General features: G+C 39.0%; 1 protein-coding gene across 1 annotated transcript in view; it reads left to right on the forward strand.

Moving 5' to 3' along the window:
- Positions 1-17,614, forward strand: part of GALNT5 (polypeptide N-acetylgalactosaminyltransferase 5) — a 41,917-nt gene extending 24,303 nt beyond the window's left edge. Inside the window, exons 4-10 of the mRNA XM_004577152.3 lie at positions 2,004-2,139; positions 2,795-2,914; positions 6,279-6,396; positions 7,369-7,692; positions 12,992-13,072; positions 16,895-17,056; positions 17,474-17,614. Of these exons, the coding sequence (XP_004577209.2) occupies positions 2,004-2,139; positions 2,795-2,914; positions 6,279-6,396; positions 7,369-7,692; positions 12,992-13,072; positions 16,895-17,056; positions 17,474-17,614 (1,082 nt within the window). The remainder of the gene's footprint in view (positions 1-2,003; positions 2,140-2,794; positions 2,915-6,278; positions 6,397-7,368; positions 7,693-12,991; positions 13,073-16,894; positions 17,057-17,473) is intronic.
- Positions 17,615-18,026: the final 412 nt, after the last annotated feature.

Raw genomic sequence — 18,026 nt, forward strand, 5'->3', positions numbered from 1 at the left:
AAAAGGATGCATTGTTGCTGGAAGCTCAGATGACAGAAAGATGAAGGAACAAATTAGTAAGAGTACTAATCCCATTCAGCAGGGATTGGGTCACCTTCGTGACCTTTCCCACTTTTCAACCTCTCATGACAGAGACTGGTGGGGCTACAGTTTCAGGTCATAATTATTAGGAGGACACATATAAGAAATCTTAAATATGTTCACGGAAAATTCACTTTATGAGTAAACCATAGGCATTTCATAAATTTCTACATCAAAATAAAGGTACATTTAAATTCTATTTTTCTACTTTTTTCTTTCTGTCGGTAGAGTTAAAGAGGGGTGGGAAAAGAGAAAGAAATCTTCAATCTGCTGGTTCACTCCCCAAATGGGCACATGGCTGGAGCTGGGCCAGTCCAAAGCCAGGATCCAGGAGCTTCTTCAAGTTCTCCTACATGGTGCAGGGGCTCAAACACTACTATCTCAGGTGCATTAGCAGAGAGACGGATTAGAAGTGGAGCAGCTGGGACTTGAACCAGTGGTCATACGGAATGCCTGTGTCATAAGCAATGGCTTAATCCCTTTATGCCAGCCACTAAGTTCAAGTTTTCAATGAATATTTTGAAGTACTTTAGACATTTAGAACAGCAGGGGACAATAACTACAAACTATAAGGTTCTGAAAATTGGACTTATCGAGCATGATTAGGAGATATAAATGCTGTCCTCCAGTGTAGGGGACTGTGGGGGGCCTGGGGTTGGAGGTAGCATTTCTGCTGCTCTGTCTAAAGAGGCTTCTCCAGTGAATTCTCCACCAAGACCTTGGCTAAAGTGGCCCATTTTATGTCAACCAAAACTTCCATTTTTGGCCAAGTAGTTAATATATTCTGAATGTCAGTAGTTGAGAGGTAGCTTACAGAGTTCAATAATGTTATCTCATCTAAATGACTATTCTCACCTTGTTCTTTAAGGTTTCCCATCCTAAAAGTTCCGCTATTTTCTGCCTTCTTTCTTTTGACAAAATAGGCTGTGGAATGAGCTACTTATCTCCTAAAACCACATTGCCGCTCAAAACTGTGCAGCTTTGAAAAACTACTTAGGTTCTTTGTTCATTAGTTTCTCTGCCTCTTAAATAGTAACGTAAACTAGACTCATTTTGTACATTTGTTGTAAGGCTCTGTAAGACAACTCTGCAGAATGGCCACAACAGAGTCAGGCAGAGAATCAGTACTTGGTCAAGGATATCAAAGGCTGTTACAGGCTTATTAAGAGATGAGCTGAGCAGTCAAAAATTGAGGTTGTCAGTTAACACCATAAGCCAAAATGAGAGAAACATTTAAGTCTTAACCAATTACTGCAGTGGCATTGAAAAGAAGCTTATTCATCTAACATTCAGCTTTTCTCCATTAGATGGAATTGAGTGGCAGCACAGAGCAGAGGAACTGTAGGAAACTTCCCAGTGCTGCAGGTTCTCAAACAAACAAAAACCTTCCTCTCTTTCCTGGTTCCAAGACCCAGGGGGCATGAGAGAGGGACAGAAGGGATTAACGCTGAAAAACTATGTCATGATGGAAAAATGTATCTTCTAAACTCTTGTTAGAATTGGTGGAATCATGACTGGGAATCAAGTTTGAAAATGAGAGGGCCCTCTGTCACTGGTGCTGTCAAATCAGCTTTCACAACTGACCATGAGATCCCACATAAGAGACCAGTGCTATTGCACTTCAGATTAGGCTGCCTCCCCCAGTGCTGGCCTCCCGGTGAGTGGCAGGTCAAGTCTGGGCTGCACCACTTCCAGTACAGCTCCCTGCTAATGACGCTTGCCCTAACAGAGTCTAGGAGCACCGTTTCTTGGATCTCATTATAGAATGAAATCGTAAGGACCATGAATTTGGTGAGATGAAAATGCTACTGCTTTTACAATCACCTTTCTGGAGCAATCCCCAGAAAAGTTAAAAATGCACTCCACATATACTCAACATGCACGTTTTCAATTTTTGTTGTTGTTCCTTTTTGAATCTTTAGGTGATGTGCTCACATTCTTAGACTCTCATGTGGAATGTAATGTTGGGTGGTTGGAACCACTTCTGGAAAGAGTATATTTAAGTAGAAAGAAGGTGGCCTGTCCTGTAATTGAAGTCATCAATGACAAAGACATGAGGTAATATTGCTGCAATCTACAGGATGTTATTGGGGCATTAACTATAAAAGCATAAAGTCCTGGGGTTGTTCCTGAAGTGTGTAAAACATAGAGTTTATTCTCAAGTAAACATACACAATTGATATCTTGGAGTTCAAATTCTCTGGTTCAAAAATCTATTTGGTCTCCACAAATTCTTATCCTAAATATCAATAAATTGTATTGATCATTATTTCTTTCCCCTTTGTATTCAGTAACCTCCAAAATATTTATTTTCCTAAAGTTTCATTTCATTTTGTGGGGAACATTTATGTACTTCTAAGTTGTTACTTCCTCAGAAATAGCCAGATCATTGAGAGATATTCAAAAAGTTGATGGAAGAGTATGCATTACCAACACACTATACAAAGGTTTCAAAAAGTTTTCACACCAAAATAAACATATTTTTAAATTCCATTTCCCCACAAAATGTTTGAAATGCTTTTATATTTTTAAATAGATAAATAAATTCAAGGAAGCAATTCAACTGATTTGTCACTAATGCCAATTTTCCTAAATAAGCAAATTTAACTGTTAGATCATCTAAAAAAGAACTTATTTCAAACATTGGAATAAGTAGTGGAACTAATGTGATGAGATTATCTCAGGTAGAACTTTGTTTTATTTTCTGGATTAGTTACATGACCGTGGACAACTTTCAAAGAGGCATCTTTTTGTGGCCTATGAACTTTGGTTGGAGAACAATCCCTCCAGATGTTGTTGCAAAAAACAACATTAAAGAAACTGATATAATAAGGTAAGTGTTTGAAACTTAAGGCTGGGAAGCAGTCATGGATCTTTCTGTAAACGTGTGAAAAGGATTTCACAAAAGAGCTGTCATTCCACAACAAAAATTACAGGTCTGGCCCCTGGATTGACAGATCAAACAAAGTTTCCTAAAAAGTAAGTGTCACACTGCAAAACCTCATTTCTTAAAAATATTATTTATTCATTTTTATTTATTTGAAAGACATACAGAGAGATCTTTTTTCTATTGATTTACTCACCGAAAGCCTACAACTGCCAGGGTCAGGCTGGGCAGATACCAGGAGCTTAAATGCTGGTCCAGGTCTCCTGCAAGAATAGCAAACATCCAGCACTTGAGGCATCACCTGCTATGCTCCAGGATAGGAGGCTGGAGCTGGAAGTGCAGGTGGAACTCAAAACCAGACACTCTGATTTGGAATATGGCCGTCTTCAACACTGCACCAAATTTCCCTTTCCCCCTATAAAAAAAAAAAAAACCCACTCATTTTAAAATTGTCATCTGCTCCTTCTCTCTGTACCCCTGCCTTTCCAAGAAAAAGATAAAAAAAATAAATGTTTTTAAAATGGTCAGCTGCACTCCATCCATCCCTAAACCAAGAAAAATTCACCAACACTATTCCTGTTCTCTTGAAACCTAAAAAAGGCAAACTTTGAATGTGTATCATAAATGCTTTATAAACACTTATAATGTTAGAGCAACCATTTTATTTATCCAAAATCAATCCATAGCAACATATAACATTGTCTAAGCCTGTTGGATTTGATTTTCTAATACCAGAGTGTTTCAGAAGTTGAGAATACCGTTTCAAGCCAGCAGGATACAAAGTTGTCAGGGCTTCCATAGCATTGTCCTTTGCCTGTAATTTATAATTAGTAAAAAAATAATAATGGTAAATAATAGTAATAGAAATATCATTACAATAATATCTGTGTTTAAACTTTTCTTTGTATTTTAATCATTACCTTTCATGGGCCAAGTGCCAAATGCTTTGAACAAACTGAGAAACAGACATAGAAACTGAATATGAATTTAAATTGGTGTTTTATTACTGGAAAAGCTGAGCTGAAGAACAGAGCTTAGGCCTGAAACCAGAGTTGGAGTTTCCTGTGCTTTCCCTGGGGCCTCAGCCTGCAGCACAGCAGAAATCCTGAAACATTCCCTGTTGGGGATATGTTGCGCACACACACAGGTTCCCAATTCCCAAAAGAATGCCAAGTCCAGATGGACATTGCAGGGTGCTTCTCTACTCCCACCTTTCACTAAATAATTCCTGCATTCTGGCCAAGTGTGTTATCAGAATTGACAACCCCAAGGAGTACCATTTATTGTGCATGATGCTCTGTAGAGAACCTGCTTTTCCTAACCAAGGGATTGAGGTGATCATACTTTGCTTAGGGAAAGGAGGAAATTGAGATTTAAACCAGTGAAATGATTTTTCCAGGTTTATGCAACTACCACAGAAAGGATTTTTGGGTTCAAATCCAAACCTCTCTGGATTTACTTATTTATTTTTTAATGTGTTATTTATATGCTTAAATTATCTGAAAACAGAGAGGGACAGAGTAGGGTTGACACCAAGAGCATATTCACTGTTGCATTCACTAATGCATGAAGTAATGAACTGGTCAAAGCCTGGAGCTGGAAACTTGATGCAGGCACCCCAAGTGGGTGGCAGGAACCCAATTTTTGAGTCTCCTCTGCTTCCTCTCAGTGTTTACACTGGCAGGAAGCTGGAATCAATAGCAGAGTCAGACTTCAACTACGACACTTTGGTATGGGACACACAAGTCCCTAATAGTATATTAACAATTAGGCCAAATACCTATCCCTCCCTGAATTTAAAACTTTTATTCCAATCTTACTCCTGGAAAGCCTCTTTCATTTTTTCAGATTCCCAATTTGAGGGTCAGCATAGTAGTTGAGTTCAGACATATCCAACATATTAGGAAGAAAATGCTTTCTGAATATTCTAATAAGGATAATTAGAGTGTGGATAGACTACCTACTTAAGTAGAGAGAAAAGAAGAGCAACTAACTCCTTTCAAGGATTCACTTTGACCCTAAGATTTCTCTAACACTGTAAACTCAGAACAGGTTCTCTACAGAAACCACTTTGAATTGACTCAGTGGTGACCATCATGGAAGTGCTCACCCCTTACTGAACTAGTGACCAAACTGTAGTTTCTTTTTTTTTTTTTAATTTTTTTTGAAGATTTATGCATTTTATTACAGCCAGATATACAGAGAGGAGGAGAGACAGAGAGGAAGATCTTCCGTCCGATGATTCACTCCCCAAGTGACCGCAACGGGCCGATGTGCGCCGATCCGATGGCGGGAACCAGGAACCTCTTCCGGGTCTCCCACGCGGGTGCAGTGTCCCAATGCATTGGGCCGTCCTCAACTGCTTTCCCAGGCCACAAGCAGGGAGCTGGATGGGAAGTGGAGCTGCCGGGATTAGAACCGGCACCCATATGGGATCCCGGGGCTTTCAGGGCGAGGACTTTAGCCGCTAAGCCACACCGCCGGGCCCCAAACTGTAGTTTCTATGCTCCATGGTCACTGATGGTTGGAGTTATTTTCTTTGAATTTGATTCTCAATAGGAATTTGCTAGTCCTGTGAGCTTGCTAAGGATGGTTAACTGTTTTTGAGTTTCTGTTTGCACGATTTCTAACACTGCGACTATAATCAGCTAATGCATACGAAGTATTTAATATAGTGCTCCTCTATAACAAGCTATCAAGTTTGCTGTAATTGGGAGAAAGGAGAGAGAAATAAGAAAAGATAGCAACTGAGCCATGACCTGGCTCCTGATTTGTCCTGGTCCCTGTTCAGGGCATTTGAGGAGTCAATTCATGAATGACGGTGCTCTCTCCCCTTCCTTCTCTTTCTTTGTCATCCAAATAAACATAAATAAATCAATAAGCTTTGTCTCCAAAATTATAAAATGGCAGTCTGTTGTGTTTGAGAAGGTGTCTTCCTGTGTGTTGCCATTTCTTAGTGCCACATGTGATTTTTGAAATTCTAAGATAACAAACACATTGTGTTTACAGCATTAGTACTCCCTTAGCCCTAAATAAGTGCTGTGAGAAACAATATTTTGGATAGTTTGTGTCAAAGTATAAAAGACAACGAAGACCCCTTGTTCCAGGCTGCATTTTTGCTCTTCCAATCAAGCCCTGCACCAAAGCACAGAACTCATCACTGAAGAGTTATCTGTGATTCTATCTGAAACTGCCCCAGGAAGCTGTCCTGAAATTTCTCATGACTCTAACATGCAGATGGTCTACTCCAAGGTTCAACTTCCATGAGATGACTGGTTAAACAACAAACTTTTCACTTTTCTTCTTGTAGGTGTCCTGTAATGGCAGGTGGATTATTTTCTATTGATAGAAATTATTTTTTTGAACTTGGAACATATGACCCTGGACTTGATGTCTGGGGTGGAGAAAATATGGAGCTGTCCTTCAAGGTATGACCAAGTGTTTGTTTTCTGTATAATTAGGAGTTTATCATTTTTAAAAGGCTTCATTTTATTACTACAACCAGATATGTGATGAACATGAAGAAGAAATTTCATAGAAATTCTAGGGTCTCTAGATTACCTTTTCTGCCCTGGTAGAACTTGGAAGACTCACTGGGCATGAAATTTACTAGTGTCCTAATAATTCACCACACCATTTCTGTATGTAATAAGTGAAAGGAATGACTTTCTGCCAATCCGCAGAAGTCTGTGCGATTCCTACTTGATATGAAATAACTCTCCTGAAGCAACTCTGCTAATTCAAATTAATGTAATAATTCAGCAGTGGATCATCTTGAAGAATACAAATTTCAGAAACATGAAGGAGTACTGTAAGGCAAGCAGCTCACAAGCCATGTGTATCCTGGCCCTCAGCTCCTTGTCCACTTCCTACTGTAGATTAATAAATGAGGCAGATGTAAGAATGACAGTGACAGACAGTATCCACAAAGCAACTGCGCTCTGATGGTGTCAGGTAGTCTGTATTAGAGGGCTGTGATTTTGAAGCTTCTGGTCAAGAAGACTGCTATTTGAATCCTTAAGGCTCTTTGAGGATGACAGCAGTGAAATGTGGGGGTCCATATTCCTTTCCCTGCTTTGAAGAAAACATTAACCCATGTCATAGAGTTTATATATTTGGGGGCTCTGTAAAATGTCTTTAGAAATAAAAATATCCAATATATTGCATGACAGAAATGGAAAAAAATTACATTTTGTTTAGGCAAAATTGAATGACAGTAATATATAGAATTGACCAAGCCTGTTGGATTTGATTTTCTAGCAACAGAGTGTTTCAGAAGTTGTGGACACTATTGCAAGCGGGCGGGATACAAAGTTACCAGGGCTTCCACAGCATTGCCGTTTTGCCAGTAATTTATAGAGAATCATGTGAAACCAGTGTTTATCATGCATTCATTCCAGGTATGGATGTGTGGAGGTGAAATTGAGATCATCCCCTGCTCCCGTGTGGGCCACATCTTCAGAAATGACAACCCATACTCCTTCCCCAAAGACCGGATGAAGACAGTGGAGCGTAACTTGGTGCGAGTGGCTGAAGTCTGGCTGGATGAGTACAAGGAGCTCTTCTATGGCCATGGTGATCACCTCATGGAGCAAGAGTTAGATGTCGGCAATCTCACCCAGCAACGAGAACTTCGGAGGAAACTGAAATGCAAAAGTTTCAAGTGGTATTTGGAGAATGTCTTTCCTGACTTAAAGGCTCCCATTGTTAGAGCCAGCGGTGTGGTAAGTTCAAGTGCCTATCTGAAAGATGGCCACGAACCAGACATCCTTCTACACTGGAGTGCTTAGGAAAATCTCTCTAAAGAAGTAAGCTTAGCACCCAGCAAGTGTCAGCCATTTCTAGACAGCAAACATTCGGCAGAGGAGGCAACTGATACAACACAGTGACATTAGGAGACATTCAAGAGCAGGAAATGATGGATATTGTTGTCAGGGTGTGAGGATACAGGCACGAATAGCAGGAGCAGGAAAGGAGAGGGAGGCAGCAGTCGGATTACACAGGTCCTTCCAGACAGAATAAGGCCTGCTTGCCTTTCTTCTTTCCCCTGTCTTTCCTTCTGAATATAAAGGGAAATTCTCAAGCAAAGTTAAGCACTAGGATGACAAGATTTCATTAAGGCATTTTAAAAGTTGCAAAGAAAGAATGGCAATAATGGAAATAGTCAACAAAGCAGAAGATAAGAGCACAGGACATGAGGTAGGGTAGCAGAGGTTACTAGAGGGATTGGAGACAGTACACAGCAATGACAAATCAAGGCAGAAGACAAGTGGAGGAAAGCGGGAGTGACAGTTCAAGAGGACGGGAAGACATGAGGACATTTAGCTAGGGATGGGTTTAAGGGTGGTCGGCCCAGGCTCTGCTAGGTCCCTTTATCCTATATTTATTTTCAATCTCTCTCTCTAACTTCTACTTTAATTTGGATTTATAAATATTTCCAATGTTTTCTTGTTTTCTTTCGCATTTTTCCGTTTCTTCATTTAAGGCAGACTTGGTCATCGGTACTCCTGCTCTGCTGGACCACATTTTTTATAGCTCTCCGTAGAAAGACAATGGCGCAAACTAGCTAAGCTGCATCTTGTGGATCATCTGCCAGCAAGAGTGATTGGCCCCTTATATTAGCAAAACTTAGCAGTGGTGTGGACAATGTGAAGTTGGTGTGCTACTTTGTTCTGTTCTTTCTTTTTATAAAATTTCACTGACAAAAAAAGTGTTAGGAGGCTTATTTTTATGTAACAAAACACTTATGAAGGTTCTTTTTGTCCAAAAGGATCACCATACATTAGCAGCAATTTCAGTGACTTCAGTGGTATTTTTTATCTTGGGTAAACCAGAAGAAACACAATTCAAACAATAGCAGATCAAATACATCTGTAAAATAAATGAATTCTTTAATTCCATTCCTTAAGTGTGTATGTGGGGCGGGGAAATAATGGAACTCTTGCCATAGTAATTTCTTCTTGTCTTCTACACAGAATCTCAACAATTGTATTACTAAATTTTAACCACCAGAGGGTACTAAAAACTAGCTTTTAAACTTGAATATTGCACTCCCACAAAAGTTTTAACAGCTCTCCTGATGAAATTGCCTTCTGCTGATGCCTGAACTATAATAAATATTTTTTAAAAGATTATTTTTTATTTATTTGAAGGACATAGAGAAAGAAAAGTACAGAAATAGATAAGAAGAGAGAAATCACTAATTCACACCCAACACTTGCCCTGGTTGGTCCAGGCCAAAAGCAGGAGCCAGGAACCCAATCCAGGTCTCCCACGTTGGTGGAAGGAACCCAAATGCATTTTAATCATCGCCTTCTGCCTCTCAGGGTGCACATTAGCAGGAAGCTCGAAACAGAAGCAGAGCTAGGACTGAAACCCAGCCATCATGATGTGGATTCAGGTGCACCAAGAGGAGTCTTTCTGTTCTTTTTGCAGATGTGTCTATTTATTTGCTAGGCAGAATTACATAGAGACAGAGAGGAGATCTTTCATCCTTCATCGTACAGCCCCAGTGGCGGCAACAGCTGGAGCTGAACCAGTGCAAAGCCAGTGCATCGGAGCTAGGCGCTTCTTCAAGAGCTTTCTTGTCGATGCCAGGCCCAAGCATTAGGGGATCTTCCTCTACTTTAACAGGGACATTAGCAGGACTCTGGCTCAGAAGTGAAGCAGCTGGATATGAACTGTTGGCGATACAGACTATTTTCTTTGCAGGCAGCCACTTCACCTGCCGTACCACAACACTAGCCACCCCCATTCCCAAAGTAAAGTCTTCAGCACCGTAACAAATGCTTGCCCCTAAACAGTGATTTCAAACACGTTCCTTTTTCTGTTTTCCTCACTATCTTTTTTACTGCTTTGCTTAGACAAACTTCAATAATTTTGCCACTTACTCTTGAAACAGCCAGTAGAGAGTGTTACTACTAGTCTATAAAAAGGTGGGGTTTATCTCTAATTAATGGGGAATAATATTAACTACACCATTATGCTGTATTAGACAATCTTGAAGTTTCAAGAAAATAAACTCCATGCCCTCTTTTCTCACCTTTTCCCATTTTATAACCTACACACATAGGAATTTAAATCTCTGATTTTTTTAATGACAGCAATGAATTTCTTAACTTCAAGCATTTGAAAAAATTAAAAATAGCATGCAATAATTTATTTTTGCAGTGGATTAAACTATTAACAAAAAATCTTACCTAATATTTAGCAACTCCATAATAACCTATAGGAATTCACAGCTCCTAGATTGGAAAATGAAATAACTCAACATAGATAAGTCAAAATTGGTTTAATTTTAAAAACTCAGTTGAAGTTATTTGCAATAAAAACATGGGCATAAGACTTTTAAAAAGTCAAAACTTTCTGAATGAAATTAAAGCTAACAATTTCTTGGCATTTTATAAAAACATTTCTTTATGAAGAAAAAGGGATTCTCCAGTAGGAGAAAAAAGGAAAGGAGGGAAGTTTCATGGAGAAGTGAAACACAACAGAAAGTTCTCTGTTTCCTTCTAGTGCCTTCCAGTGTTCAGAGGAAGGACTTAAATTGTGTGAAATAAAAACAAAGAAATTCAGTAAGCTACAGGTACCCAAACACTGTGATGCACAATGTTACTGGTGCCACTATAGGAATCAAGTAGATTTGAAAAAATATAGTACATTCTGAAGCATAAACTGAGCATTAATAACCCGAGTTCTGGAGTAGGGTAGCCTTTTCAGCTCTGTTGGAATCTGAGTTTTCCAAACTTGTTTAAAGATAGGATCTGCATAATCCACAAATATACCAGCTTCTACTCATTGCTGCTAAGGGCCTCAGAAGAATTAGAGCACACATTCCTGTCTTTATACTCCAGCATTATTTTATTTCGTGCATTTCTATTCTCTTCCTTGAAGTCTGTTGTGGTTTAATTTATGTAAGCTTTGTAACTATTTAGATGTATCAATGGTGGATGGTTCCTTCTCACATTTGTGATTGCAATGTATGGAGTTTGGCATAGCTGGCTAGGCCATCACCTGCAGTGCCAGTATCCCAAATGAGAGTTGTTTTGAGGATTTGAGTCCCTGACTATTCCACTTCTGATGCAGCTCCCTATTAATGCTCTTGGGAAGGCAGCAGAAGATGATCCATCTTCTGTGACTGGGATCCTACTGCCCATGTGTAAGACCCTGAAAAAGCTCTAGGCTTCTGGTTCCAATCTGGCACAGCCTCGGCCTTGTGGTTGGGTGGGAGGTGAACCAAAGGATAAAAGATCACTTCCTCTATATTTGCTTCTGTATTTAATTCTTCTTTTAACTCAAATAAACAAATAAATCTTTAAAAATTAATAAGTAAATTGCAAGTGAAGCTTTCTTGGAGAAATACTGGTGGGGACTGTCATTCTAGCATTGCTTTGTGCTATTCAGTATGCTAAACATCAGTTATTTAAGCCACAGAGGGACCAGGAAAGATTAATTCCTCAAATGTCCACAATGGCAAGAACTGGAATGAGGCTGAAGTCAGGAGTCAAGAATTCACATACATAGCACAAACCTAAGTGTCCTTGAACCTTCACCACTGCTCCTCAGCATCTGCGTTAGCAGCAGAAAGCTAGAGTCTGGCCCCAGAGACACAAACCAAATCCACACATCCTGACAAGGATCTGGCATACTAACCAGTGTCTTCTAAGCTAAATGCTTGTTCCCAGCCTGGTACTATTTTTAATACTTGCATCTATTCCTTGAACGTTAGTAAAAGTTACTACACAAGTGTGTAAATTTTAAGATCTGTGTAAGGTTTCAGGGTCCCGGGAGTGCCTGGCTTCCCTCTGGTCTCCCTGTGCAAATGGAGAAACTACTTTTCCTGGTGCACTGACCCACTGAGGATCTAACTCTTGGACTTTCTATTTTTATGTGGTAGCCTTAACTCCAACCTTCTGACTTCTGCATGGCCCATTGTTTCTTCCAGTGTCTCCCTGAAGAAGAGACAAGCCCGTGTTGAGCAACATTTGCCATCTTGTCTCTGGCTTTTGGTTTGTCCTACATTTTCTGTTCTATGGAGATGCTGCTTATGTTTTTGCAAGCTGAACTATGCATGTAAAGGTAGACACCCATCTATGGAGCTGCTGTTACAAGTCTGTCAACCCTGTGAGCTCCGCAGCCTGCCTGGTTGGAACACCTGAGCCAGCTCTCTGTGATAGGCACCATGGGATCAGGACGCACAAAGAGCACCCTGGCAACAAAATCTCACACTCCCCACCCCAGCCCCAGTTCTGGAAGCATTCCTGGGACATAAAGTGTAGCTTTGACACTATACACTTTCTCCAGAAATCTGCCTATCCTGAATATCTTAACCTACCATCTCATTGGCTCTGCCCAGGAGTTGAAAGGGGGTAAATGAGTCAACATATTTCTACATTTAATGGTGATTTATAGGAAGCTACCTCTGGGTTTGACCTTGTGAATCTATTTTAGACTGGAGGTAGGAGGACCTGCCAGAAAGTATCTTTACACCTGGCTATGTTAGTTTTGTCCATTGCTTGCTTGAATCATTAGGCAGCTCTTGATAGAGAATCAGTGGGAATCAGTTGATTCAGAGTGTAAGCAGTCAAATAGCTGGAAAGGGTCAAGCAGGGAACATAGCCATAGTTTTTGATTTGATGGAATTTCAAATGTGATGTTCATTGACTTTTAATATATGCAGCAGATAAACTTGAGACAAGAGCAATTACTTTTTATTCCACCTTTTATTCATCTAGTGTTTAGTTTTCCAGGCAAGGGTTAATTAAAAGCTTCTGTTTCTTGGCTCTGTGGCTGAATCATAGGCCTAAATTGACAGATTGAAGCTGTAGTTTAGCAAGATTACATTATGTTTCTGTTAGAGATAGCAACCAATGAAATCCTGTAATGCTAACAAATGTGGAGCTATTAACTATCGTTTAATCTTATTACAGTTTTATATTCTATGTTTTCTAGATGTATCAGTGTGTCTTCTTCTACTTCTGAATACATCTTTCTTTAATTTGTATTTTCTATTTTGCTCCCTAGCTTATTAATGTGGCCTCAGGAAAATGCATCTCCATTGAAAACACCACAGCCATTCTGGAAGACTGTGATGGGAGCAGCAAGGTCAGCCAAGCTGAGATTGTTTTTCTCTAGGGAGTTGACAGCATGAGTACATGACACGTTCCATGTTCACTTGAGGAATTTATTTTTGCCCAATAGAAATCTGTAGTTACTATCTAAGTGTCCTGGTACTTAAACAGCTAGTGCTAAAAAGGATCCACTACTAAATGCAAAGACAGAGACTAAATAAATAATCATGTAGAAAGTGAAGTCAACACACTAGCAGCAGGAAAGATCCAGTGCCAGATTCTTTATTTAAAAACCTGTGTTATCCTTCACAAATCCTTTGTCCTTTAACAAATGGTAGATATGGTATTACCTACTATTTCAGCTGGTGAGGTGGTAGAATTAGGTAATACATGTAAAGCACTTTAAACCCTAAGTTACAAGTAGTGCTCTGTAAATGTTTGCACAATGCCATTAAGACAAAATGTAAAAAAAAAAAAAAAGATAAAAGGGGCAACCAATAAATAAAACACATGTCTAGATCATTTCAATAGGGGAGAAATTTTATTCTCTGATTTATAGCTCCCTCCTGCCCCATCCCACCCATTCTTCTGCTGCATGTTAACGTAGTAATGGAAACCACACAACCCATGATCCGTGGTAGACTACCCTGCAGCAAAGCCCCCACAGACTCAGAGCACAGCAAGCAAATCCAGGGAGAACAGAACAGGGACTCCCTACACTGTGCTGGAGGTGAGGTCTGAGTGATCACAGATGATCACACGTCCCTCTCCAACATATGTTCCCTCATGGTTGTCCATTCTGTGGGAAAAGTTACCTGGGTTGGGTGCCAAATAGAACTCACTGGAATGCTGATGTGTGACTAGAGATGGGTCTTCCTAATTTGCAGTTCATTCTTCAACAAATAATAAGTTCATTGTCTTTTCTTTCTTTGCTTTGATAATGCTTAGTTTTTCAGTTCCATTCCATTTCTCCCTCTAAGTTCAATACAGCTACTAGAAGGAAAGACATATCTGTTACAATTTAGCTATGGATTATCAACATGAAGTCAAAAGAATGCTTTCTTAATTAGGGAAGAGATGAGACAGGGAAGTGAATGTCTTAAACAATGAATTGAAAGAAATACTTGTAACTCATTAACATCTCAAGAGAAAGTGAAATCACAACTTACAAAACCAAATCACAATCAAATTATTTAAAAGAAGAACACTAAATAATGTAATCCTTTAAGGCTCATATTGCTAGGAGCTATCCTGAAGAGTAAAAATCAACAATTTCAGACCTCAAGATGTACTACCGAGCAATGGTCATCAGAACAGTCTGGTACTGGTAGAGAAACAGAGAAAAAAAACAACGAAAGAGAAGAGAAACCCCAGAAAAACCAACACATGTACAGCCAACTAATCTTTGACAAGAAAACTGAAAAAAAAATCCAGGGAAAAAGCTTGGTATCTTCAACGAATGCTGTTGGGACAACTGAATAGCAGACTGCAGAGGTAAAGAGCAAGACCCGCACCTGTCGCTTTATACAAAAATCAGCTCTAAATGGATCAAGGACCTAAATCTGCACCCAGAAATCATCAAACTATTACAGAAAAACATAGGAAGCACTCTCCAAGATATAGGAATGGGGAAAGACTTCTTGAAAAGACACCGAATGTACAGGTAGTCAAAGCCAAAATAAACAAATGGGACTGCATAAAACTAAAAACTTCTGTACAGCAAAGGGAATGATCAACAAAGTGAAGAAGCAACACACAGAATGGTAGAAAATTTTTGCACACTACACAACTGATATGGGTAAAAATAACCAAGATTTACAAAGAGCTTCAGAAACCCAGTGACAGCAAAACAAACAGTCCTGTGAAGAAATGGGCAAAGGAAATGAACAGACATTTTTCAAAAGAACAAAATCAAATGGCTAATAGACGCTTGAAAAGATGCTCAGGCTCCCTAGCCATCAGGGAGATACAAACAAAAACCACATTGTGATCCCACCAAACTCCAGTGAGGTTGCCCTACATTCAGAAATCTACTAGCAACATCTTTTGGTGTGGGTGTGGCGAGAAAGGCATCCTCCTTCACTGTTGGTTGGAGTGTAGGCTAGTATAGCCACTCTGGAAGTCAGTGTGGAGAGTGCTAAGACACTGAAAATAAACGTGCTGTACACCTAAAGGAAATGAAATATGCATGAGAAAGGCATCTGTAATCCTATATTTATAGAAGCACAATCTACAGTAGCAAACACATGGAAACAACCCAGGTGCCCATCCAAAGAGTAGTGGATAAGGAAGCCATGGTACATCTACTCCATGGAGTAATACTCAATCATTAAAAAGAATGCAGTTCTACCACTTGCAACTGAATGATCCCAACTAGTGGTCATTATGCTAAGTGAAATAAACCAATCCCAAATGGATAAATACCATATATTCTCTCTGGTATAAGGCAACCTTCATGCTAATTATAAAAATCAATAACCCCTTCAATACTGTTTATGCTGCAACCCATGGATTTTGATATTTCTGCTTTTATTTTCATCCAAAATAGTTTATTTTGTCTTATTAAGTTCTTCACTGACTCATATCATAGATCACACAGTAACATCATTTTTTCCAAGAAGGTTTGTTTTTTTTTTCATTTCTTCATTGACACATCACAAGCTATTTAATTCCATGGTGCTATGTTTTTTTTAACTTTAGTTCAGTTATGAACTTTAAAAGAAATTGAAACATCCCTTTTCAAGATAACCCCAAACATCTTCCAGTAACAGCACTTGTTATCACAATGCTGTTCAACCATGATGCTCAATTTTTTCTCTGTACACTAATCACCTGGAGAAATTGCTACCATACAAACTCTGATTTCATAAACCTCTGGTGAGACTAAGATACTGCACTGCAAACCAGTTCCCAGGTGATGTTGGTATTGGTCCAGAGATTATCATTCATGTACCAGTGGGCAGACAATAATTTCAATTTAGTCTGATACTCCACGTCAAATTTGAATTACCTTAAACGTGATTCGTTATAAAAATGCATTCAGATACATTTTACAAGCAGTCTTGTTTTTCTAAATATTTCTGCATTAGTGTAAAACATCAATTCTTCCATGACCCAGAGTTTTAAAGTACACTGACCTGATAGGTGTTAGAAGACTATGAACAACTTGATAGAATATTGTGAATAATTAAAAATGTGGTTCTATTGTCCAGATTTGTATTTTTTTCAGACACTAAATACTTAACAACATATTTTAAATAGCAGTTCCTATGAACTGGTCAATGCTGGCCTAGTGGCAACTTCGTAATTCCTGTTGCTACCAGCAAGAATCCTTACAAATAGAACAAAGCCTGTGAGTGTTTATACAGTATTAAACAACGGAGCAGAAACATTTTCCCCAGAGAAATTTAACTCTGTCTGGGGTCTCCTGGAAATCATTCATGCATTGGAACCTTAATCATTTGGTGCTTTGAACATCCCAATACTGTAGGCACTAAGTGTTGTTGGGGATTCAGAATACCTGAGATGATATCACATGTAGACTTACTGATTGCACTAAATAATTCCTGTTACCACAACTGGCATTCATTGAAGCATTGAAAGCTGACTGAGTCTAACACATTTTATAATCATGACCCCAACCCTCTAAGATAGATGCTATCTTGAAGACAAGAAAACTAGGAGCAGGTAGAGTGAATGCTTATATTAATCACAATGAAAAGTGGAAGAACTGGGATTTAACTATACTCCATCAAAGTGCCTTTTGTGTGATCCACTGTTAAGAAAAAAAATGACGGAGTCCTTACCTTTATTTGCTCCCTGGAGTGACCTTCTCTTTATTCATTTTTCCCTATAGCTTCAACAATTTAATTACACTTGGTTAAGATTTATCAAGCGTGGAGAATGGTGCCTGACTTACATTCCTGACAAAGGAGTCCTAAGCCTGAACCTTTGTGATAATAGAAACAAAGGGCTAAAATGGCTGCATAAGTCAGCATCAGCCTTTCACCCAAAACTGGTAAGCAAAATCTGTGTACCCCTTCTTTACCACAAACTCAACTTCAATCAAATGGGGTTTAAAACTCTCGTGGTAAGCTCACGAGTGAGGAAGCTTTCCATGTATTCATGACAGTAGAGATGGTGTAGAAGTTCGCACAGAGAGAAAACATTTTTAATTGTAAAGTGTTTTCTTCTACAAAGGTTATTTCAAACTAGTATTTTAAATATTAGTCAGTAGATTGTTACTGTTGTACGACAACCACTATTTTTTCTTCTGTTTTCATTTGTTTGCGTCAACAATGCCAAAAGTAGTGTGCAGGCTAGCATTGGTTCAAAAAATTCAATTGCCTCACTTTTTCTCCTGGTTTGTAGGTCTTTTTATTTCAGCCTTTAAATGGAGCCTGTGACTTATTCCCAGATTCTCTTTTCTCTTTAGATGGATCACATTATTTTTGATAACTATCATCAGTTGTTATGCTTGGAAGCAAATGTTTCTCAGAAGACCCTGAATGTAGCTGCTTGTGATACAATGAAGCCACAACAAAAGTGGAAATTTGAGAAGTATTTTGAAGATTGAAGAATTGAATTTTTTATCTCATAAATCTCTTAGATACTGTGAAAATAGCAATGAACTTGATCACTGTATTTCTCCATGGTTGTTTAACTTTTTTATTTTAGGAGCATTTGAGTGGAAGATTTTAAAACATCATAATACTTGGAATTCCAAAAGATAACTCAGGGAAACAATCCATCATTGGCTTGGAGTCCTTCTATAATACCATGTGGCCTTCTAAACTATGTTTCCTATCCTGTGTGGGAACTGTTTCTGCAAGTTGCCCCATCTCTATCAACAGTTAACCAGGAATGAATACAGGCCACTTGGAGAAGCACAAGGATACTCACAATGATTATGTTTTATAATATCCAGTTCATTTGACTCACAAGAAAGCATACTCAATGAGCACTAAGTCTTTGATTTGCTATTTTTG

This window comes from Ochotona princeps, chromosome 5, assembly GCF_030435755.1.
Source record: "Ochotona princeps isolate mOchPri1 chromosome 5, mOchPri1.hap1, whole genome shotgun sequence".
In the NCBI taxonomy this organism is placed as follows: domain Eukaryota; kingdom Metazoa; phylum Chordata; class Mammalia; order Lagomorpha; family Ochotonidae; genus Ochotona; species Ochotona princeps.